Raw genomic sequence first — 24562 nt, 5'->3', positions numbered from 1 at the left:
AAAGACGAGTACTAACATTACAGAAAGAAAGAGCAGTGACTCATGATAAAAAGTTGGTAAGGGCAGAACTACTGTCTTAACTGAAGAGAGAAGGTGTTCAGATTATGTTCCAGTCTGTGCAACAGTACAACTTAGACTTTTGCACAAGCACATGCAAGAAGGCTCAACACAAACCAGCCTTGACTGCTGGGATTCTGAACAGAAGCTGAGTAGATTGCAGCAGCTGTACATTCAGTAAATTGATGTGATAAAAGAGAGATTGTCAGTGCTGAAGCATAATTAGCATGATAAAGCTTACAAGGTAACCAAGTCACAAATTAAACAGTATTTAGATGATCCAAATACTCCTTCCAGAGTTCTGACCTGCCTTCACTTATAAATGATAGATTTTTTCCACATTATGAAAAATATATGGGCTGGCAGACAGTCATAGGTACATCAAAGATCCAGCTGAAAAGTGTGTTACTTGTAGTTTTCCTCCATAGGGTATGCATCTGTACGTGACAGCATGTAATTCAGCATAAAGGTTCTGCAGAAATTAGGCTGTGTAAATCTGTAGCCATCAAGCAGTTTTGACAGCACAAGTCAAAGCAACAAGACATCAAAACCAGAGAAAGGAATCATCTTGCTTTGTTTGAAACCACTTTTATTAAAAATGCAGGGTTAATTAAATCACTGTTTCATCAAGGAAATATTAAATTCACATTTTACATATTGAAATATTACAAAATAACCATCCAATGGCTACTATAGCTTGCTTTCAATGACTGGGACTTGGCCCATTTTCACTTATTTTCATCCACCATCCACAGCAATCAAAAAATCAGCTTTTTTGGTAATCCTGAAAAATATAAATCACATTGTTACCAAAGTAAAGGAGTACAGCCCCCTCCTCAAGATTCTGGTATTCATTTGATACCATTCCTGAGATGCACCTACTCTGAGCTCCTTAATACTGTTTGCCGCAGCAGTAGTACATGACAACTTTTCCCAATGAATCTATGATAGGATGCTAGAATCCAAGCTCACTTGAATCAGTATGTATACTTCAAATGAGTCCCAAATTCTGTAATTGTGTTAACTGCATTTGAGATACGTGTAAGTATTTCTCTTTGTTGGTTTAAAAAGCTAGCCAGTTAGTTGTACTTTAAAAACTAAAAAAGGCAAGCTATTCTAAGGCTTAACCCTGCCCCACCACACATACATTCAATGATTTTTCTTAGGTGCTGTCATTACCCAGCAATAAGCTGTTGGCAGGAAGTAATAACCCTCTTAGTGTCTGCCTCATCGTTTAATCACATCTTTGTTTAGTATCATCTGTAAGGATGATGAGGGCAGTACTTTTTTGATTCTATTCCACATCTTGTCCCGTCACTTCTTCATATGCTACTTCTTTGTAATGTAGGTAAAATAAAGCATAGCTGCCTTCTGGGATGGATATCAACCTTATTATGAAAGAACCCAATAGTTCTTACCTGCCCTATAGGTGGAGGTCTCCTCTAAAATACACTAACACTGGATCACACCCATGAACTTCAAACGAATGCCCAGACAACACAAATTCTTAACTTTAGATACAATGTTGGGTTTTTTTCCACAAACCAATATAGAATGGCTCTGAAATTAGACAGGTTCCTTATATCACATTAACTAAGGAAAAAGTTTAGTGCTGTATTTTTGTATCTGTTTTGTGAACCTACAAATCTGTAAAAATGCAGATTAATAGGACTACAAACTGGTGTCCTGGGGAAGCAGTGCTGCTTTTGATTACATGTTTGCCAGAGTGGAGAAGATGGACAATGATGTCATCGTAGTATCAGAGTCTCCACATACTTCACTGATAAGAAATAAGTGGTAGCAATACCTAAAAATACTGCATCTGTAATACTTTTTCCAGGCAGTCATCCATCTAATGATAGTTTCATCCTGACAATAAACACACTTTCTTGAGAAGTACAGCTGCCACACATTTCAGTTGAGTGAACACACCCCACAAGCTACAGAGGCTTGTTCTTGTGGAAAAGCAGCTCTTACACTAATGGCATATATCTCTTTCTCTCATGGCAGCCAGCCCCTGCTATCAACGTTTTATAAGAGGGTATCCATCAATAATCAGTTCACTGTGCTAAGTTCCAGAGTGCTACCTCAAGAGGGCTAAGGGAAAGAGAATGCACTGGGCAGGACGCAAGCACAGGCCAGCCTAAGAATTTTAGGGAATGCAACTTATTTCTTTGAAATGACCTTTGTACATTTCCACTCTTAATAAGAATAAAAATGTGCTGTACTTTGAATTGTATTTAAACAAAGACTGTAGGATATTCTTCCAAAGCAATATTCAGATTTTAGCTTTAGATGATAACACCATGTAAGGATGTCGTATGAAATCCAGGGTAGATTTGCTAGCTCTAACACTGGCTTTCTCCTTTAACATTTGTTGGCAGCAGATGATTTACCTTTGAGATCCTCTGATTCTTAGCTAAGGCAGTTACAGAATATAATGGAAAATTCACAAAACAAACCCCATTAGGTTTCCATTTCCATTATATCCCTTTTTATACTGATACTCAAATGTCTCAAAAAGTAATGCTGACTTCCTAAATGCCTTTGTTACAGCCAATCTCAAAACTCCTGGCATTTAACACACAAGTTTGATTTCCTCTTGCTAAAGATGAGACTTTTGGAAAGACATTAAAGCCATTAGTGTTCGAGCTTGATACAGCTCTAGAAACTGCCCACTATCAAATGCAAGACTTCAAATGGTGAAGTCACAGAATTCAAGGCAGCATTTCTTCCTCGTTCCTGTCCTTTAGGTAACAAGCATATTTTAGGGCTTGTACTCCAAAACACTGATCACAGACCTCCACATGGTCCTCGCAAAAGGACCTAAAAAGCTTAATTTAAATACTGATGCTATGGTAACTTGACGAATTCCAACATGTTGGTTGAACCATGGTACTAGGGTCAACCAGAGTCAACTGGTTAAATTTTTCTTTGAGATTAGAATCTTAAGATAGTGAAGTAATGCATTTTCTCTTTAATTTGACACAGACTGTGAAACAATAAGCGCCTGAAAAGTAAGTTAGACTCTAATAATGTAGCTGTCTCTCTGAATTTGAGAGGAAATACACTTTCATGGAAGCATCTCCACTCTAAAAATGTATCACTCTGGTATTAAAACAATCTCATACCAGCAATAGCAAGAAGCTAATGCTAACCTGACAGCTGCTATCTATCATAATCTAGCTGTTAAGATGACCAGCTCCCAGTTTAAGAACTAATATTTGTCATTCTGCTAAGAATTCTAGGCAATTCTAGGTAATTTCCCAGCAAATACAGGTCTTAAGTGCTCAGAGCTTTTCTTGCCGTGAATATATGAAGCACATCCTACTGTTAGGGGAAGACTGGAGGCTCCATATAGATGTTAGGGAATAGCCTTGCCTTTCAAAAGAGTCACTGAAATGTGCTTAATTTCCTTACCCAGAGCAGTCTTAACAGTTTACTTGCTTCTCCACTTCTAAGAAAGTGCAGAAATGTCTTCTGAATCCAATTTACATTCTGCCATTTGCTAGAATAACATGCTTTGTTTCTCTCTCACACTCTCTTTTTTTTTTTTTTTTTTTCCCTCTTTGTTTTAAGTGATGTAAAGTTATTTCCACCTCAGTAAGATGTCTCAGGAAAAAAAAAAAAAAAAAAAAAATCACTGGGGTGGCAAACCATAATAGCCTGTGTTTTAATGGGCAGTACCAAACCCCATGACAGAAATTAACAGGATTGGGTATTTCTCCTAACAAATAGATTCCTAAGCATCATAAGAGAGACTTGTTTTTCATACTAGCTCTGTTAGAACACAGAACTAAGTCATTCTCACCCTAAAGCATTTATCCTAAATCATAAATCATTAAAGGGCTTCAGCCGGTGTTGGTGCCCATGGGTGTACTGCATTCAGAATTTTTGTTCTGAAACACCACAGGTATCGCATTTTCCCTGAGCATGTAGCAAGGTTACCTTGATCTACTCCATCTGTTCTTTTTCTTTTTAAATTTGAAAGTGCATTCTGTTGCTCCTTCGCAACTTCTCCAGGACAGTTGGGTCTTGGCAACTGACCTCCGGGCGTTGGTCCTGGTCGGTTACTGAAATACTTTTGTTTCAATGCCTTAATGATAATGGAAGAAAAATAACAAAGTAGTTAAAGTGTCAACACACCATCTACAAAGAGGTTACAATGAAGTAAAGCACTTGCAATTGGGATTTCAAAACTACTTGGATACTTTTATAGTAGAAGGTCACCTTGGGGCAAAACAAGATTTCGTGATCTCAATGACTACCCACCACACTTTGATTTGTAAGTCAAAAATAATTACTTTTGACTAGTGCTCAGACATCTTAACAGAACTTGAGACAGCACTGCAGGTGGTTTTCTACAAACAGAAAGTTTCTAGCTCTGAAGAGCTTACATTCTGAATAGACAGATGAGACAAGAGAATAAAAAAGTAGTAATAAAGAAAGATTAGAATATATCCAAAGTCTTGATCTGACCCAGGACCTGGACACCAGTTGTTCTGCTAGCTTTTAAGATAGGTCTTTCCCCAAACTTGAACTGTGCTATTTCTCATTGTAAATTCTGAGAAAAATTAATTTGAATTAGATCATAAGATAAACACAAGTGAGCAGGGTTAATTTTATGTACTGGAATTACAAACCCTATTTTAGAATTTTGAAATTCCAGAGCTTCCATAAATGGTGGTTAAGGAAAAGAGGCTAAACTCTCTCTTAGTTCATCATTACTTTTGCTAATGTCCACTACATGGCATTCAATGCCAGCTATAAATTAAGCTAATACAGTAAGTGCAGGTTGTTTCCTGCCTTAAACTGTGGTGGTCAATAAAAATACTAGACTAGAAAAATAATGTATATTTAATATTCAAGTTACTATCCTACTATACGACCTGTAAAATTACTTCATATGTACGAACTAGTACAGAGATGTCCCAAAACTAACTAGTTGGAAATTTATAGTGAAAGTTCCTAAAGATGGTGACCAAAAAAACCTGAATGTGTTCTGAAAAAGTCTTCTCGTAAAAAGATACATGCACTAAATTCCTGGATTTGGATCTGCCTTGCTTAAAAAGCAATGAGGGAATCCTGCCCTTCAGGGGCCAACTCTTTCTCGCATGCTTCCCTAACAGTACAAAGTGATGGAATATGGTTTTGGAACTGCCAACTACTGTATCTTCCTCATAGCAGAATGTAATATTCTGAACTAGAACATTCTGCAAGGTTTTCATTCAAAATCCTTCATTTCTTCCCATCAAGGAGTAGTGAAATTAAGATCAGTTTCAGATTATAGTTCTGGTTTAAATCACCACAAAATTTCATGTTAAAAAAGAATCCAAAAAAAGTTTAAATGAAATTGACAAAGAGACTGGATGAAGTAAGGATGAAAACCTTTCAAACCCAGGGAACAAGACATGCTATGTTAACACTAAAGTTTCAAGCTTTAGGTGGCTGAATTTTGAATGTCAGATATTAAGAATGTCTGAATGCCATGATTCATACAAATTTTAGTTGTCTACCTTTGCTATATATTGGGACAGGGATGGTCAGTCAGCATTATTCAGGTCTGTCAGTTGTTTCTATGGAAATATGTTTCCAGTATTTCATAGACAAAGCTATATGACATTACATTTCAAAACTGGCTTACTAGCTTCAAAGTACATTTATATCCAATATTAATGGTAAATTAACAAACATTAGGATATAATGCAAATGTACTATACCTGAGTAGCTGTAAGCCTTGTGCAAGGATTAAATGTAAATAAGCCTTGCAGAAGATCAAGCAAATCATCACCAGCTGCACTGAAGATATGGTGAAGGGGCATTCCAGGAAAAGACTTAAATGTGACATAATCTGGAAGACTTGTCATCCCCTAGAAAGGTGTATAAAATAGAACCTATGTTGAAATTTCAAGCACAGAGAACTCCTGTCTTTCATCAGAAACAAACTATCTTTCAAAACACCTTGCTAATTCTTGGTCAATGAAATAAAATTAAGAACAGTAGCTCCTGTAGACTTCTGTTAAAAAAAAAAAAAAAAAAAGGTAACTGTTACAATTGTTTCACACATTCCCTTTCTAAGTGCTTTCCTTTCCCTGCTTTAGTGGTGACCAGTTCAAAAGGAAAGCTGCAGACAAATTATGTAAAACTTTTTTTTTTTTTTTTTTTGTGAACTGACATGGTAGAAAAGACAAGATTCACAAAAGAGCAGTCGCATTTTCTTCAAGTTAATAATACACTGTCCTCCTCCTCCAAGTTAGCTGATCATCAAAAGCATTTTGAAAAGCACAATCCAAACTTTTTATCTGGGGAGTGTGGAGAGAGAAAGAAAATAGGCCAAGCAGGTAGCAGCAGATGAATTGCATGCTTTTTTATCCTGTAGGTATGAAATAAATCCCACTGTATTCAAATTCTATCATAAAAAATTCTTGTAGCAGACAATTATCCAAACATAACATTTTAATATTTTAAATATTTTAAATCTCTAGTCACCACACTTCATTAAGCTTCCCCAAGCAAAATACAATATGAACACTGAATTGCAAAATGTGCTCAATTACAATCCTCGCAATAAAGCTTTCAGTTCTTGAGAGGCATGGGTTTGCAAATTAATTTGGGAATGCATCATCTCTGTCATGCTAGTATCTCCTGTTCTCTCCTTTTCCCACCTATATCTTAACTCTTCCTGTTCAACGCAAGCAGAACTGTCACTGCAAAAATCTTCATGCCTTTCATTTAGAATCCCAATGCAATAACAGAATTGTGTTGGGCTACAAATGCCTTACACAGTATTTCTCCATACGGCTATAGCTCCATCTGGTTATTGCTTACTACAGCATTCAAGCACCATTTATGCAAAGGAAAAGTGGCATAGAGAAGGAGCAGAGCTGGGATAGGATGACTTTTTGAAGTCCAGAGGGTGCTTCCACAACTCAATTACAAAAAAAAGATGGTCTGATCAGGGAGCTCTGGAGCTTCTGTGCCCATTGGCTGGTCCAAGCTGCCCATCTGAAGAAGCCATGCCCTGCTTCCTTTCAGTCTGCCTAATAACCATGATTAGGTTAGGTCATTGTGTGCCCTGACACTATGTTTGACCAGGTATTACTGAATTTATTGTCATCTCAGAGATAGCTGTACTACTAATTTGTGTTTGTTACAGTACCATTACTCTAAGATAAACTGTTTTCCCTAAAGCTGTTCGTCTGGTGTTTCTTACTATACCCCAAATCTCTAACTTATCTAGGCCAAACTAAGACTCTAAAAATTGTTCCTACTTCTGAAAGCAATTAAAGGCTTTCAGGTTAAAGCAGACTAATTAACCTAGCATCTCAAAAACATAAAGCAGCAACAATAATTTCACACCAATATCCATGGGAAACTGTGGATAAATACAGAAAGGTAACCAAGAAGTTCCATTACTGTTGCTTAATGCTAAAAGCACTGCTATACTGACCAAATATTTATCAAGAGAGATAATAAATCTCAGCTGCTTATCCTCCTCTGTGAAATCAGGCAGCTGCGTTCCAAAAATCTACTTGAGTATTCTCGTACACTCCTTAATTTTGAAACCTAAACCAGAGAGTTATCAAGTGAAACTAATGTCAGCCTGATAAACAAAAGAACTTACAGGCCACAGGTCTTCTGTTGGAGTGCCTAGTGTTTCAAATATCTTTGTTAGCTGGTCAAGATCAGAGTCTCCAGGTAAAAAGGGAACCTAGAAGAAGGCAACAACATTTGATCGAATTAACTTCTGAATTTCGGTTCTAGAGAAAAAATGTGAGCTACGCCTCATAATTGCAGGGCAAAACATCTTTGCGTATCAGCTGCCCACAAAGATACACAGTATTTGAGGGTTTCTAATGATGTCCAAATAGATTCTGAAGGTTTCTTGCAAGCCAGGTTTGATAGCACTGACTTGATAGCAGAAAGCTAACTGTAAATTAAACCACCAGCATGTTTATGTAAAATAACAAAATAAACAGGAAAGGTTTTACATTTCATTTGCCAGTTTAAAGTTGATTGGTCACAGCGATCTTTCCATAATCTGCTCCCTGAAGTAAGGTTTCATATATAACCAATACATTTAAAGTGAATTGTAGCTAGATTACACAAGCAGCAGTAAGGCTGATGGAATGAAGAAGAGGAGTGACCCGCTAGGACAGAAGCTGCCTAATCAGTGTCATACCTCATTTAAACTAAGCAGAAGACAGACAAGAAGTTACTTGCCCAGTTCAACTTGAAGCTTGCATATCAGGTACCCAATGCCAAGGAAAAAGCGACTTCATAGCCGAAGCAAAATTATGAGCAATTATAGGCAGCAATGAACAGAGACTTCCAATGACTGTGATGCTTATGGAACCTTAGTCTATTCTAAACCTTCACTTTTCTTACTGCTACCAAGTTTTTGGAAGCTTTTTTCTCCCTCCTTTTCTTTGTTTCCAAAATCGCCTAACTGCCTTTGCCTGCTGCTGCTAGCAGGAGAGAGGAAGCCCCCACACAAAGTTGTAATGCACTGAAGAGCAAATCCATAATGCTTACATTTTAAGACTTACCCTAAGAAGCAGTTCAGCTAAAATACAACCAACAGCCCACATATCAACACCAACACCATACATTCTAGCACCAAACAATAGTTCTGGGGCTCGGTACCACCTGAAAATAAAACACATTTTGGAGAAAACTCACAAAAGGGTTTTTGTATATTTTGCAGACCTGCTTTTTAAAGCATATCTTAAATAAGCATGCCATAAACATTAATAAATATTTTAATCGTGTCAAGCTTTTGCCTTGTACAAGGTAATGCGAATAGCTACAAAAAGAAGATTCTGAGTGTCAAGAGTAACAAAAAGTAACAGCTGTCTTGCTCTGAAAGCCAGGCTGACAGGCAGATACATTATTTCCACATGTTTCAAAAGAGTATCACACACACCAGAACAACCCCACGATGCATGCTCCAGCAGCTCTTACAGAGACTTTGCCAAACAATGCTTTCTTATGCTTCTTTGGGAGGCTCTTGCCACTACAGCCACATCACATGAGCTGGATGTCAAACTTTCAAGATGTTGATTTGGCATGGCACATTTCAAGAGACACTACAAGACAGCTACACAGTCACTATGTAATTAAAAAATAGTGTCTTACCTTGTTACTACCTGGTGTGTATAAACTCTGTTCGGGCTTCCAAAAGATTTTGCCAAGCCAAAATCAGCCAATTTTAAAACCCCATTTTCATCTAATAACAAATTATTTGGTTTAAGATCCTGTCAGTACAGAAAGCAAAGAATGACTTTTATCAGTGTTGATAAAAACCTGGCATATAATGAACCTCCTGGGAGGTGTGCTATCACAGTATTCTAATATACAGGCTTCTGATTCTATTGTAAGTCTACATTATAAAGAAAAAAACCCCTAAAAACCCACCCACCAACCCTGGAAATCAAGTGTTTTATCATACACAAAAAACATAGTGAAACACACTGTCCTGGGTTCAGCAGTAGCAGTGATATTTTTCCTTCTTAGTAGCTGGTGCAGTGCTGTGTTTCTGACTTTCAGCCTGGGAACAACACTGGTAACACCAATGTTTTTAGTTGTTGCTAAGTAATGTTTACTCTAAGGACTTCCTGGGTCTCACGCTCTGCCACGGAGGAGGGGAAGTCAGGAGGAAGCAGAGACAGGACACCTGACCCAAACTAGCTGAAGAGGTATTCCATACCACAGCACATCATACCCAGTATATAAAGTGGGGGCGGTTACCCAGAAGGGCTAGATCACGGCAAGCAGCTGTGTGGTTCTGAGTTACCAGCTGGGCTTAAACCAGGACACACACCCATTTGAATATTATCATATCTAAGCTGCAGAATTGTCAGAATTTTTTTGAAAAAACAAGACAAACCACAACAGAACAATGCCTCCTAATAGGTTTCAGCTTTGCTGAAGTAACAGCAGTTCTATCTTAACTGCGTAGTTGCCAAATGTATAATAGAAAGACCTTGCAAGTATTTCAATTAACTGTAGAAATCATGGAAGTGATCCAATTTAATACAGTAATAGTGTCCTGCGGGTTGACCTCTGGCCAGCAAAAATGCACCCACACAGCCATTTGATCATCCCATTCTGATTTCTTCCCTCGCCTCCTCCCCAGCAGGACAGGCGAGAGAACATGAGCAGCAAAAGTGAGAAAACTCTGGGAGCAATATTGTGGCAGTTTAACAGGTAAAGGAGAGGGGAAAAAAACCAACAAGGCAAGCAAGCAGCGCAACAGAAATTATTCACCACCTTCCACAGAAGACAGTACCCAGGCAGTCTATAAACAACAGTCACCATGGAAGACTCAGCACCCCCTTCTTCCTCTAGCTCAGTCTTTATTGCTGAGCACAGTGTTGCATGGCATGCAGTATCCCTCTGCCCAGCTTGAGTCAGCCATCCCAGCTCTGTTCCCTCCCCAGTTTTTGCCGAACCCCAGCCTCCTTGCTGAAAAGCAATGAAGCCCTGACAGCATCAAGCACTGTTCAGCTATAAACAGTGTGTTACCAGAACTGTTCCAAGCACAAATGAAAAAAAAAAAACACCGAACACCACACACTGCACATCTTACAGGCTGTTTTGATAGTTAAGTCCATCCCAGCCAGATCCAATTCAGTGCTCACCCAAGTCACATTTAACTTGAGGCACTTCTATATAAATATCTAAATAACCATATCAATCAGTCTTACACTTCTGGTACTGTTACCATCTCTCCAGCTAGCATGCAAACCTAGGGACTAACAGCATCCAAACTTCAAAACTATCTTACTTAGACTTCAGACTCAAATTCCATCAAATGTGACTTCTGTTACAACATCCAGGCTATCAATTTATTACATGCTTACCCTGTGTAGAATCCAGTGCTGATGTAAATATTCTAATCCTTGAAGGGTCATCAGCATATATGCCTTGATATGAGACTGTGTCAACACAATACTAGTATCCTTTATAATAACCTGTAAAGTGTTAGATTGACAGTAAGGCTTACCATGCAAGATTAACTTACTTCCATTCTTCCAGATCAAAAGTTATTTCATCCTTTAAGACCAAATTTAAATTGGCAATCACATACTTTCTACCATTCTCACCTTTTTTTTTTTCCAGGAAAATGTCTATTCTGGAGATCAGAAATTGAAATGGGGAGTCCAGACATCCCACATGAACTTTGCATAACAGGCAAATGAGAAAATGGGGGGGAAACACAAGTATATTATTTTATCTCAGTTCCAGTTTGATACCCAGGCTTTACAAGACAAAGATGTATACACAAAAATTATAAATGTGTTAGTGAAGTTGAAATGATGTTCCCACTTCCTTGTTTCTTTATGCAACCTATGTATCTGGTCTTTGCGAATGCAATGGTTTTCTATTTTCAAGAAGATAGGAAGAATGACCACTTTACTGTATTTTAACAAATTGCTTAAGTTTTCTACATTCCTCGCTTTTTTAACATGAAAATTCTATGTAAACATCCTGTTTGCAAGTATTTTCTATATTACACCCCAATGTGCTTCTTAATATCACAGTCCAGTTCAGTAAAGGCATTTCCTAAGTTTTAAGTTGTTTGAGACTTATAAAAATAGCTAAGACTACACAAATTTTCATGTATGCAGCACATGTCCAATCACAACAGGCTACAGTCCAAAATGGTGGCCTGGGTGATACTACAATACAGTTAAATGCTCCACATACCATTATGTAGTACAGAAGTATTTTATTCCTCTTTGTTCACTATTACCTTCTTCAGCTCTAAATGCTGCATAGCTACTAAGTCAACAGAATGAATCCTCTAAAAAGTCTACTCATTAACTTCTATTAGCAAAAACCTGATCTAACCTTTTCAGTCTTGCATTCGTCTGGCTTTCAGCTAGCCTGTCAATGTTTTCTTTTAACATTTTAAATGCAATCTCTAGTTCTTAACAGCATGTGTAATAATCCTGCTTAACAACTACAATAATTTCAGTCCAGAGTACGTATAATGTGTGCATATACAGATCTGACATGAACTGCTAACTAGGACAGTTTTCCAAAACAAAAAATCTTGCCCCATACTATCTCATATAAAGACTTCCACAAAACCAAACTGACTTAAGGCCTTGGAGAATGAAGATACTGACTTGAAAGTACTTAGCATCATTACATTTTTAAGAATGGATCAGGTGCATGTGACTTTAGCACCAGCTCATCACTTGGTACACTTTAGTATCACACTTCTTTGACCATGTTTGATGATATTATGCTTAGCACTTGCACTCTGAGAGCATGATCTATGGATTGAGGTATGAGAAAACTAACATAGTAAACAATCTGTTTCCTGAAGATCATGCTGACAAACATTTAAAAGTAAACACATTATCAGCTGAGAACTCACAAAAATTGTGAAATTGTTCAAACTACTTTTAAGACACAATATTAACCAACTGGCAATGTAAGCCACCTTTCTCATATGGGCAAATGTAATCTTGTTAAAACAGTATTAAAAAAGAAAAAAAAAAAACATTTGAAGATATGGAAATAAAAGTCATTAAAAATCTTACCTCTAGATCCGTTTCCATGAAATCAAATACCAAACTAATATTGGACTTGTGTCCAAATGCATCTTGAAGCTGTAAAACCAAATACATTATGATGAAGCTACTCTTGTACTTCCAGTTTTCTAAATTTCTGCACCATTGTAGTCTGCATGTGGATTTTCAGCTTGCTGAACTGGTTTACATTTTTCAACTTGCAATACAAAAATTCCTACTCAGTTTAGCTTCTTAATTCAGTCTCACATTATTAAAAAAAAAAAAAAAAAATTTTTCACTGTGTCAGCTACAACAGGTAATCTAACCTTGTCCTCTCCCCAAACGTTGCTGTTCTACAAAACTCCCATCCTTTCGAGAGACCAGACTCAGTTTTCCTATGGATTCAGCTCTGTGTATCTGCTTCCCATAAGCATGCAGTACTTAGAAATTTTAAAGTATCTTTAGCTCCAGCTATCTGTAGCTGGAAGTCAACTGAAATGCAACTGAAAAGGTACAGATTTTCCTCTTCCAACAGAGGTTTTAGATACCAGCACAAAAACCTAATAAGCCACATGAATCCCACTTTACCACTGCTTACGAAAGCCTGCTTTAGTCTGTCACCAGTTCCATATGAAGCAAACAATCAGCTAAATTCAGCACTGTACTCACCTGCAAGTCTATCAAGACAGATGCAACATCAGGTAATCTAAATTTCCACAATTCACCATTAATATTCACACAGCCTCAGGCTAAAAAGTAATAGGATTTCAAAGCAAACTACTTTGTCCTTGTTACTGAAACAGTTGGGTCTTGGTTTTGGTGTGTTTGTGGTTTTTTTGTTTGTTTTTTTTTTTTTTTTTGGTGTGTGTGGTTTTTTTTTTTGTTTTGTTTTGGTTTGGTTTGTTTTTTTTGTCATAACACTTGGTTTATTGCCCATTTTGGCCTAGAAAAAAATAGCTCAAATAAAATTAAGTATCACATCCATGACCCAACTAATTCTAAATTTCAGTCTGAGTCTGTATTAAAAGTATTTGAGGACTGATTCTAGAAGTAGCATTCATTTTACTTACACCAATAATATTTGGATGACTTAGCTCCTGTAACAATTTTATCTCCCTGAGGGCTGTTCTGTTGATTCCTACATCGAAGAAAAAAAAAAAAGGAATTAAAACCCCCGAAGATGACAGACAGAACAGAATTTAAAACTTTGGATTAGCTCCAAAGAAATTTCCCATTCTGTTAATCATGGACAATTTAGTACTGCAACATAACTTTCACACCACTCAACAATTTGTTAAACAACAAATATTGCCAAAGGTGAGATTTCTGCAGAATACAAGTGAATGTACACTTTCTTCAACAGCAAATAAATTCTACACCACAGTAACCTGATTTAGATTGTGAAGCAACATGTCCCCCCTTTGGCAAAGAGGGAAGTTCTAGCAAAAGCCTGGGTGTTGGGGGGGAGGGAACTGAAAATCAAAACTCTCTGGCAGCCTGCTCAGCTGTGATGACTCTCGGATCAGTGCTCAGTTTCCGTTAAAAATTCTCCCTTTAGAACAGAATTGGAGAATTCAGTACAAAGATTCTTCACTGGGAAGCTGGTAACCTGATGCAGGATACATAAAGAATGACAGCCTACACACATACAAGATTCTACTGCGCCACACAGGCTGTAAAAGAAGACCAGGATTAGTGGGTTTTCACTTGCTATATCTATGTCTAAAGGCATGTGGCTAGTTAGAGCACACGATCAAAGGAACACTACTCTATAGACCCAATATCTCAACAGAAAACAAACCCACATAGAGACAAAGAGTTATAAGATTGTTGTTTTTATCAACTTTTGTCTCACCAAAATCACAAAAATAGAGCAAAGGAAACACCTGAAAACAGAGATAAATACTCTTACCCATCTTGAAATATTTAAGAGACATGCATCAGTACAAAAAGGTATTCTAAACTCAGTGCTGTAAAGATTACTATTCTATGCTATATATTCCTGTTTGTGTTCGTCTTAAACTGAGAAAGCAAAGTGGTTATATACTCATATTTAGACATCTACCATGCATGCAGACAGCTCTGCTGCTTTTTCTGTCCCAGCAGTTTGGGAATCAAACCCCTACTAAGCCTTACATAACAGCTGAGCTCATTTTCCTCAGCCAAGTTGAGGTGTAACAAATTAAAAGGTACCAATTTACAACAACAAAGCGAATAAAGTAGCAAGAATTTGGTTTATTACTCACCATCTTTAGCTTCTGATCTATGTCCCAGTTTAATCTGAAAAGAAAGGTTTTAAATTATATAAGGTTCAGCCATCTGTCCCAAAGTTAGGGGGCACATTCTTCTGCACTGCTCTTCTAAGACACAATGAGTTTCAGTACCATGAAGCACTTTACCAGCTAGGGTTGGTTTTGGTTTGGTTTTTTTCCCTTTAAAAATAAATGTCTCTACAGTATTACTTTTTAAAAAAGCTTAAGAATAGACATGATGATGCTGAAAGCAGACATAATGCAAACTGGCTGTACAAAATGCCTTGTAGCCACAAAGCTTTATTATACTACTAACATGCTTCTTGTTGGGGAAAAATGAGAGTGAAGTAACTGACAGTTGTCTTACAATGATTGTAGTAAAATCAGCATACTCTGTAAACAGGAGCTGGCTTAAAGTCCTATCTCAGTCATCTACTATCCTGAAATTTTCAAGTCCAGAACCCTACCATTGATATTTCCAGATTATAAAAGTTAAGAAAACATTCTGATAGAAACAAGAATGCTTTACGTAACATGCTGCCATACAGGTAAAGTATTATAATGCTAAAAGGGATTAGTGTATCAAACAAAATTACCTACTATTGATACTGTTTGGCTTCCTCAGTAAAGCAGGCTCTTTAACTAACCAAAGCACTGTAATGTGCATTTTTTCATCCCTTACAAAGCACTAGAGCTAATCACCTGGTTTTAATACAAAAAATTCTTGCAATCTCTGAGAATCATAGAATAGTTAGGGTTGGAAAGGACCTTAAGATCATGAAGCTCCAACCCCCTTGACATCTTCAGATGGTATGGACAGAAATTGAAACAAGATGTTAATATTTTCCATTGAAACTGTTAAATCGTGTAAATGTCAAACTGCTTATTTCAACTGGTTGTTCGCATGTCTAATCTACTGTAAGCAAGGCCCACAAAATGTAACCACATTGCTAGAATAGGATGTAACCATACTGTAAAATGAACTCTTTGTCCATAGGAAACAACTGCAACAAACGCTGAAACTAGTCCAAGGAGCTTATGTAATCAGAACAGAAACCGTGCATGCTTAAGCTAAAAGGTAACTAAAGGATAAGTGATGAAGAAGGAAAGACCGCCCGAGGAAGTAAACGACCACCACGAAGGACTAAAGTTCCAGTAATAAGTCAATAGATGGCAGCAGAGACCGCGAAATAACGAACTTCATGCACACGTAACTAGTGCTTGGAAGGGGGGGGGGGGGACACGCTAACTAATTCTCGAAAAGTTTATGAATATGTATTAAATAAGAAAATATAAACTATGTAGTGACAGCTATTACTCGGGAGCAGTTATGGAGGAGAATCTCCAGTGCTACCGCAGCGCCACTAATATAGAACACCTGCTTAACAGTATCTTGTGCTGTTGAGTCACTTTGTTTCAAAACACTTTATGACAACATACATTTTCAACATTTATATTCAAGCAGCTATATTAAATGATCACTTTTGTCAAGAAAAAAAAAACAAACAAAAAACCAAAAACACAACAACCCAAAAACCTACCATAAACTTAATCAGGGGTAACATTTCTGCACTGAGACAGGAGGCGGCACGATTGTGGAGGTGTGGAGCAAACTCACACACTGGTAGGGACTAACAAAGCCTGAAGTTTGGAAATGTGTGTGGTTTGTTGTTTTGGGAATTTTTTTGTTGTTGGTTTGGTTAGTTATTGTTGGTTTTATTTTTAGAAATCCAATAAATAACCGAAATTTCAAGTTGCAAACCAGGTTACCTTTCAGAAACACAAGACACAGATGTTGAAGACAGGTTAACTACATCATTTGAACAAAACCTCTAGGAACAAGAATACATATTCTCCCGTTATCAATCAAATCAGTAAAAAAATTTAAAATGGATCATTAGGCAAACCAAAAGCAACTGGACGCTTGATCACCGTCATGGTTTAAGCCCAGCCGGTAACCTATAACCATGCAGCTGCTCGCTCACTCCCTCCTTTTCTTTCTCCTCCCACTCGTGGAGGGATGGGGAGAAGAATAGAATGAATGTAAATCCAATGGGCTGAGATAAGAACAGTTCGGTAACTAAGGTATAACACAAAACCACTACTGCTACCACCAATAATAATAATGATAAGGGAAATAACAAGGGGAGAGAATATAAAACTGAAAGGAGAAAGAAAAAAAGAAAGCAATAAACACAAGTCATGCACAACACAACTGCTCACCAGCCGCTGCCGGATACCCATCCCAACCCCAGCAGCAATCTGGGCCTTCCAGGTGACTCCTCCCAGTTTATATACTGGGCATAACCTGCTGTCGTATGGAATACCACTTTGGCTAATTTGGGTCAGGTCTTCTGTCTCTGCTTCCTGCCGGTTTCTTGTGCCCCTCCTCACTGGCAGAGCATGAGCCTGAAAAGTACCTATCAGAATAAGCATTACCTGGCAACAACTAAAACATTGGTGCGTTACCAGCGTTGTTCTCAGACTGAAGTCGAAAATACATCAGCTACTAAGGATAAAAATAACTGTTATAACTGAGCCCAGCACAATCGCACAAGGGCAGAATACTCCGACACTCACCTTTTTAATAGCCACGATTCGGTCGGTGTTCTTGTCCTTCGCCTTATAGACGGTAGCAAACTGAGAGGAGAGAGACACCAGCGTCACAGCCGGGTACGCGAGCCGGCAGCCGTGCGGCCTCCGCTGCAGAGCTGCTGGCGTCTTCCCTCAGGAGGCGATCACGGAACTCTGCTGCGGCTAGCTGTTAGGAGACAACCTGCCTCTCCAGCCGCCTTGTCTTCCCTCCATCCCCACCTCCGTCCTACACCCGCGGCACCCTCAGCCTCACAGCGGGGCCGCCCCGTGAGGAAGGCGAGCCGCGGCTAGGCCTGCCTGCAGCTGACGAAGCCCGCTCGGCCGCGCCGCACCGCCCCGCACAGGCCGCCCACCTGCCCTTCTCCTAGGAAGTTCAACTTCTCGTAGCGCTTGGCGCGCGCACGCACATCCATGACGACGGCGGCTGCACCGTACGGGCCTTTAACTCTGGCCGTTTCCGGCCCGCCAGACCCGCCCGTCCCGGTGACGGCCTCCTTAAGCCCCGCCCCCGCGAGGCGCGCAGGCAGCGGCTGCGCACAGCGCTGCCGGAAGTGGCCTCCAGCTGCTGCCGGCCCCGCTTCCCCCACGGGAGCGGTGGAGGCCCGTATGGCACGCGAAGACAAACGAGTAACTAGCGGTGTGCTGCGCATCCGTTAACAGCGACCGAGCACAGACAGCGTCCTCTGGAGGGGCCAGCAGCCCCCGCTGTGCCGGAGCACCCCGGTTTCACTGTGCTCCCAACCCCGGGCCTGATGCTGGGTCACTGCCGAGACTCAGAACACTGCAGTGTTCCCTCCCTGCCCTCAGAATCGTTCCTGATGAGACGTCACAATCTTTTGATGTAGCAAAATAGAATGCCCTAGTTATACGGTCAAGTGTGAAAATGGCTAACTAGGAAACATTTTAATGGTGTGGACATCAAGTATACTCAATACTAGTTAGCCATCAACAGAAAAACCTCAAGCACAGATTAGTATCATGTATTGTGTCAATCTTCTCACCTGCCATATGAGAGTTTATTAAAGCTATTGGTATACAATCACTTTTAATCTTAAAGGAAATGTCTTTATTGTGAATACAACACTTCACTCTCCAACAATGGCTGGTGAACTATCTTCCATACTTATTCTGGACCTCCGCGCTGTAAAAGAAAAGCAAGAGTTAAATATATTTCACTAAAAGAATGGGAAATGGAGGTAAAATCTTTTACACTGTTACAGCCTAACACACAGTGTTCTAGTTTTAACTTCTGATGTACACATTGATTTTTAATCTATATAAGAACATGTGCAGAGTGTCAAATACCTGCATCTACTGCTAACAGCTCATTTTTTCTCAGGGGAGGATACAAAAAGATCAGCACATGCAACCTACAATTACAGCTGCTTCCACTTCTCTGAAGAAACCTGTCTTTGACTCGCTTTAGAAAGGTCTGGTGATCACAGCAGTAATAAATGTAACTTTTAAAATTCTTTTCCAAAGTAAAATCATTCCAAAGTAAGACCAAAGCCAAAGTCAGCCATTACAATCTTTATCAGAAATCAGAAAGGTATTCCATTCATATTTTCAAAAAAAAAATTATTTTATGATCTATCTCACTGTTAGAAAATTTATGCTAGAGGTCAAGGAGTGTACTACTATGGGAAGCAACTAATTTCTAATTATCATACTCTACCCACAAACACATGGGAAAATTGATTTAATCTACTAACATGGTTACACTGAGGGTGCCTTTATCATTTAACAAAGCTATGGCAACCTGCTTCTCACATCAAACTCACAACCATCTCACAATTTTTTCATATTTTGTGCATTCTCCCTTTTTAAGCATCAGTGTTTGCAGCAGGAAACTGTTACACAGAGGGTTTTCTTGCCTTTCATGTACGATACCTTATTTGCAAATATTGCAGAAAACATCCATATCAAGTTTAATGAAATGCTTCCACTACTAGAAATATAAGAGTTAACTTACTAACAAATAACTTATAAAACATAGTTTGAGAAGTATTCTGGACTTAAAGCCTTCACTGGCTTAAGCATGGACTCCGGTCCTCCCATTCAGCACATTCAAATTACACACAAAACAGCTGCCACAAAAAAGCTGCAGTGAGGGTGATTAATGCAGGCTGTGACTATCACCAGGTATTGGCATGTCTGGTTTATGTCTGTATTCCTCTACTCAGCAATACACAAGCTACTAATTGGTGAAAGTTGGGTACCTTCAGCACTAAGAATTTGCAGGTTGGGTATTGTGCATCAAAGCCATAAAAGCTCAGAGCACACACATAGAAAGAATTACGAGGTAGTAAAATACCTGAAACTTTGAGAAAGGTGTAGAAGGAACCTAAATGCTACATACGTACAGACAACACACACTAATAAATGAAACTTACTTGAATATAGCCAATCTCTTCATCTGTCATAAGTTTCCTTCTGTATTTCTGAGGTAAGGTTCTTACTAATTCATAAGTGTCTGGTGTACCTTGTACTCTACTAACAGACGGCGGCGCTCTGCCTCCTAGGTACTCCTGTGCTTTTGCAGCATGAACAGACGGCACGCTTGCTGGTGAGGATTCCTGTACTGAAACCCAGATTGCAAAATCATTTACAGAAATGTAACAATGCTGTAAAATTAATTAATGGGCAGCAAATAAAAATTACCAGTTATTAACAGTTACCTTCATTATAAAAAATACTTAAAAGATTTAGACATTCTACTTCTCATAGAATGTTTTTATTTTTGTTATATGTATCAAGAGCATAGTGAAAAAATTCTGACAGTAGGACAAAGCATATTCAAGTGGCAGAAATACTGATTCAGGAATAGAAGATAAATCAGCATATATCCTAACAGGCTTTTTCACTGGGAAGCTGTACTTAGAAAAAAAACCATAAAGTGTGTGGAGGCAATTAGGTAGAAAGATAACCAAGACAAATAACTAAGATCCACTGAGATGATGCCTTTTGTCTACTGCGACTGTAAAGTCAGATGACTGAAAAAAAGGTAGAGTTGTGAGCTTTATCTTTCTGTAAAAATGATGAAGCTCACAACTACAACATACCACAACATGCAATGCAGTGTTGTACCCATTTCTACCATTATAAAATGGCATCCTATCAAATTTTGTTACTGATGTGAAGAATGACCACCAAATACTAGGAATCAACAATCAGTGTTAATGAATGCAGAGACCAAGGAGTACATAAAGCACTGCACAGGTGAGGGCAAGGAGCTAGGCTTAGGGAATTCACATTAAAGAAGTTGTCTTGATTTTGAGGATAGGGGAAGAGATGATAAAAGGGCAGCACTGTCTAAGTTAGCACCAGAAACCTTAGGTCTCTCCCACCATGGTTGATTGTAACACAGAAATACGCAATTACCCCACCTGGCAGGATGGAGTCTCACAGCAGTATGCTTACTTCATAAACACCCAGAGCACTATACGTAAGGTTAAAACACCTGATAAAGTAGAAAGCTTCCATGGGAAGTCCCTTTCAGTACTCCTGAAAAATGAGCCAGACAAATGCAACATCTAAACAGCTGGGAGGGTGGGACTATATAACTATATGCAGCATCAAGACTAGGTGAGACAGAGAATGCAAGGAGTTAAAATACCACAGTGCTGCCTGCCTCAATCCCTCTTGTCTCTAACAAGGCCAGTGAGGACACAAAAAAGGAGACAGTTTTAGCCATAGTGGGCTTGAGTCAATGGCAGGATTGGGGCATCAAACACCTGCGGCTACGTGATTGAACCATTACTGGTTTAAAATAAAGCTAAAAAAATAGTCACTCCTGAGAGGCATATTCAGAAGTTCTCTGTCAGAGGACTGTATCTAAAAGTCCCAAGTTGATCAAGCTGGTTGAGGAACAATGGAAGGTCCCAAAAAGCATGGCGGATGAGAGCCCATCAGAAGGAGCATACTTTGAACAGGGGCAAAGTATTTCTGTTTCAAGAAATAACACACCTTATATAAGAAAAAATAACAAGAAACAGTTTCTCCAAATTTGTTCCACACACCACAAAAATGTCTAGAGATTTGCCAAGGATTTTCCTCTATTGTATGTTTCAGTCTGAAGTGCAGTTGGAGTACATGCATTAGCCAACTAAAAACATCAGAGGACAAGTCTCAAAAGTACCAGACTTAACACTGCTGTTGCTTTATCTCAGACACAGTCACTGCTACATCTTCCCCTTCTCTGTTTGAGGCCACCATGTTGCAGGAGTAACACAGTAACAATTTGGTTAGCCTTTCAAGCACCCAGGCCCTAAAAGTTCAATCTCTATCTGCAAAGCTTTGTTTGGCTAAGTAGAAGCAACAACCTGGTACACTGAAATGCAGTTACTGCTACAGCATTCAAGCAAAATGAGGTAGGCTGCAATTTACCAATGAGATGACAGAATCTGGTTAAGGTAGAAAAGTCTAACAAAAGATATAGCCACAAAAATCTTCTCATGCAGACATAAACAGGAGGTAAGCAACACATTTTCAAGCCTCTTGAGACAGCAGTTCATTGGCATGAGAGGTGGTGTATTTGTCTGAACTGTGCACAACATACAGAATTCTGACAAACTTATTGCAGAAAACAGTTCCTGGAGAGTTTTGATGTGCACTGTAAGTATTTTGGAATGTTAATGAATAAACTAAAGCTAAGTCACAAATGTGATAATGCTGTGGCAAGTATTGTGGTGTGGTACCATTTATACAGAAGGGAGAATATTGAAACAGAGCTCCTTCAGATGTCTCCTACTTTAGTTTCAAATGCTTTGCTGACTCAAAAGGAGTATTAAACCAAATTATCGCTCATGTAACTTTGATGTTTAAATGTAACAGTATCTGGAATCCTGTAAGTATCAACATAGATGTAGGTATAAAAAATAATGTCAAAGATTGCAATTAATTTTTTTTTCTCAGCATTAATTAGTAGCACAAGGAAATACTTTTTAAAATGTACAGCTATAATCACAGTTTTAAATACTGCAGACAGCACACACTCCAACTAGAAAAGATGAGGAAAATGCAACATAATTTCTGCAAATACAAACTGACTTGGCATAATAATTTCAGGCAAATATTAGTATTTGGAAAAATGGGATTCTTCCTGAATCTGCCTTGACCAAGAAATAAAGTCATGCATGTATTATGTGTATTCCCACATATAGTCTGAAGAGTCAAAGAGCTACCTTCAACTAAAACAACCATGTTTCAGAAACTGCTTAAAATCAGTTGACTTGCATTGCTGAAACAGAAAAATTGTGTGCCAATTCTCAAATAAAACAGTTAATTGGAAAAAAAAAATGTGGTGCAGATTGGATCTACAGTTGAAATACTTACTTTTAGGTCTGGGACCACTCAATCTGTCAGGGAACTTAATTAACGGAGTATGTGGCTTTACTACCTAGAACAAGGCAAGGTAGGGGAGAAACAACAAGAGTAAAATATATTTCTAGACACTCATTACCTTCACAGTAGTAAAATGGAACATACAATGTATTAAACAACCACTTCTACCCTGCTGCTTTCTGCACCACCACTGATACACTTACTACCTATTTAAATTCTGTATTTACAGTGTCAATTTTAAAGAGAAGTGTCAATTTTAAAGATATTCTTCCACCCTAATATTCAGAGCAGGAACAAGCATTCTCTTTTCTCACTGCAGTCTTTATGTGTGTGTGCGAAAACTGCTACCGCAGCTGCACAAATTCGAACTTTTAGCACATGGACTTACTAGCTGTGATCTGCCTGTATGTTTGTTCAGCTGGCTGGACGAAACGGACTACCTCCATTAAAAAAAAAAAAACCCTACAAATTATAAAGCTTGTAGCCGAAGCCACACTGCTTATTCTTAAAATATGTCTTCTCAAGAACACTCCACGTCTCACCTTCACCTTGAAGAAGGATGGCTTAGAAAGGAGCTGCCGGCTAGTCCCCTCCCCTCCCACACACCGCACCAGACGGTGCTGGCTGCTCCACAGCACCCTTCGGTAACACAACCCAGCACCAACAACCAGCGGACCCTGCCGTGCGTCTCTCCCCCCGCCCCAAGGACACCAGCCTCCCTGAGACTCCTCAGGCGCCGGCAGCCCCAGGCCTCAGGGCAACACACGAAACGAGGCCCGCCTCAGAGCGGAGACGGGCTCCTGGCCCCAACCACTCCTTCCGCGGGCCCCGTTAGTGAGCGCTGTTACCTGAACGACCCTGGCAGCGGCCGCCATCTTACTGCCCATGACGACCCCGCCGCCACCGCGCCCCGTCGCCAGCGTCTGAGGAGCAGCGCCGGGCCCCGCCCACAGCCATCGAGGCTCCGCCCACAGCGGGCCTGCGCCCGGCCGTAGGCCTGCGCTGAAGCATGAAGCAAAAGTTATTTCACACCATTGCCAAAAGCAGCGTGTTATCCTTATTGGATGAGAACACGTTCCGCCCCTTCTCCGAAAACGTAAAAAAAAACCGTACAAAGTTACAAGCGACCGTCTTTTAACATTACATGCTATGGTGTGCTCAGTTTGTCAAGCATAAAACAAAGATGCAGTTTATTTAGTGAAAAAGTCAATTTAAAATAGCACTTAGCACGGACTCATCTCTTTGCCTAGTGTTGGCATATTTTGCTATGTGGAATGATAGGCAGGGATTGCCTCCAACGCTGGAAGCTGGGCTGTAAATAAGCAGCACATTGCAGAGTTAAAAGTGGTTGCTATGAGTAGAAAAAGTTCATTGTAGAATTGAGCATACATAAAGATTTGCACGCATACATTAACGCTTTAATAACAGAAAAAAAAAAAAGGAAAATAAACCCCAAACATCTGACTTCATCTTCCAGTTTGGACTTTACACAGGGCTTGAGTTAAGCTGAATTTTACATAAGACCTTGAAATGTATCAATTCTTCTTCTTTTTAACTTGGGAGAGTATAGCTATAAATGGTCTCTTCAGATAGCTTCATCAGCCATGGTTCCTGTTCAAACATTCACTCTATACCAGGAACTAAATTTCACTTCAAAGAGCTGTGTGACTACATTCTCAGTCTCTTCAGTGAACAGACATCTCCGGAAAGGTTAAATTGTGTTTTCATAATGCGTATTAATTTATCAAATTTAACAGATTATGTACAGTATATGAAAAAATAGGAGAC

General features: G+C 39.1%; 1 protein-coding gene across 2 annotated transcripts; it reads right to left on the bottom strand.

Annotated features, from left to right (window-relative positions):
• Positions 1-663: 663 nt before the first annotated feature.
• On the bottom strand, positions 664-24559 carry CDK7 (cyclin dependent kinase 7). 2 transcript variants are annotated; one of them, XM_080637804.1, is made up of 14 exons: positions 23623-24559; positions 22766-22829; positions 19825-20012; positions 17417-17476; positions 14831-14864; positions 13655-13722; positions 12615-12683; positions 10923-11033; positions 9196-9314; positions 8607-8706; positions 7682-7768; positions 5778-5927; positions 4006-4153; positions 664-841 (listed from the first exon to the last, which is right to left on the bottom strand). In XM_080637804.1, the coding sequence occupies exons 1-14, from the start codon at positions 23659-23661 to the stop codon at positions 816-818; spliced, it is 1263 nt and encodes a 420-aa protein (XP_080493930.1). In that variant the 5' UTR covers positions 23662-24559; the 3' UTR covers positions 664-815. The 2 variants fall into 2 exon arrangements, with proteins under 2 accessions (XP_080493930.1, XP_080493929.1); XM_080637803.1 differs by lacking the exons at positions 19825-20012; positions 22766-22829; positions 23623-24559 and adding an exon at positions 17785-17937.
• Between the last annotated feature and the right edge of the window lie 3 nt (positions 24560-24562).

The sequence above is a fragment of the Psittacula echo genome (genome assembly GCF_963264785.1).
Source record: "Psittacula echo genome assembly, chromosome: Z".
NCBI lineage: Eukaryota > Metazoa > Chordata > Aves > Psittaciformes > Psittacidae > Psittacula > Psittacula echo.
Note: the sequence above shows the minus strand (reverse complement) of the source record. Positions and strands in the feature narration are given on the sequence as shown.

Excerpts from the sequence above, each read along its gene's own strand:
- CDK7 (XM_080637804.1), bottom strand. The coding sequence starts at position 23,661 with ATGGGCAGTAAGATGGCGGCCGCTGCCAGGGTCGTTCAG. Across the intron at positions 5,928-7,681 it reads CAACAGAAGACCTGTGGCCT|GGGATGACAAGTCTTCCAGA; the intron begins GTAAGTTCTTTT and ends ACACCTTTCTAG. Across the intron at positions 4,154-5,777 it reads CAAGGCTTACAGCTACTCAG|GCATTGAAACAAAAGTATTT; the intron begins GTATAGTACATT and ends ATTATCATTAAG.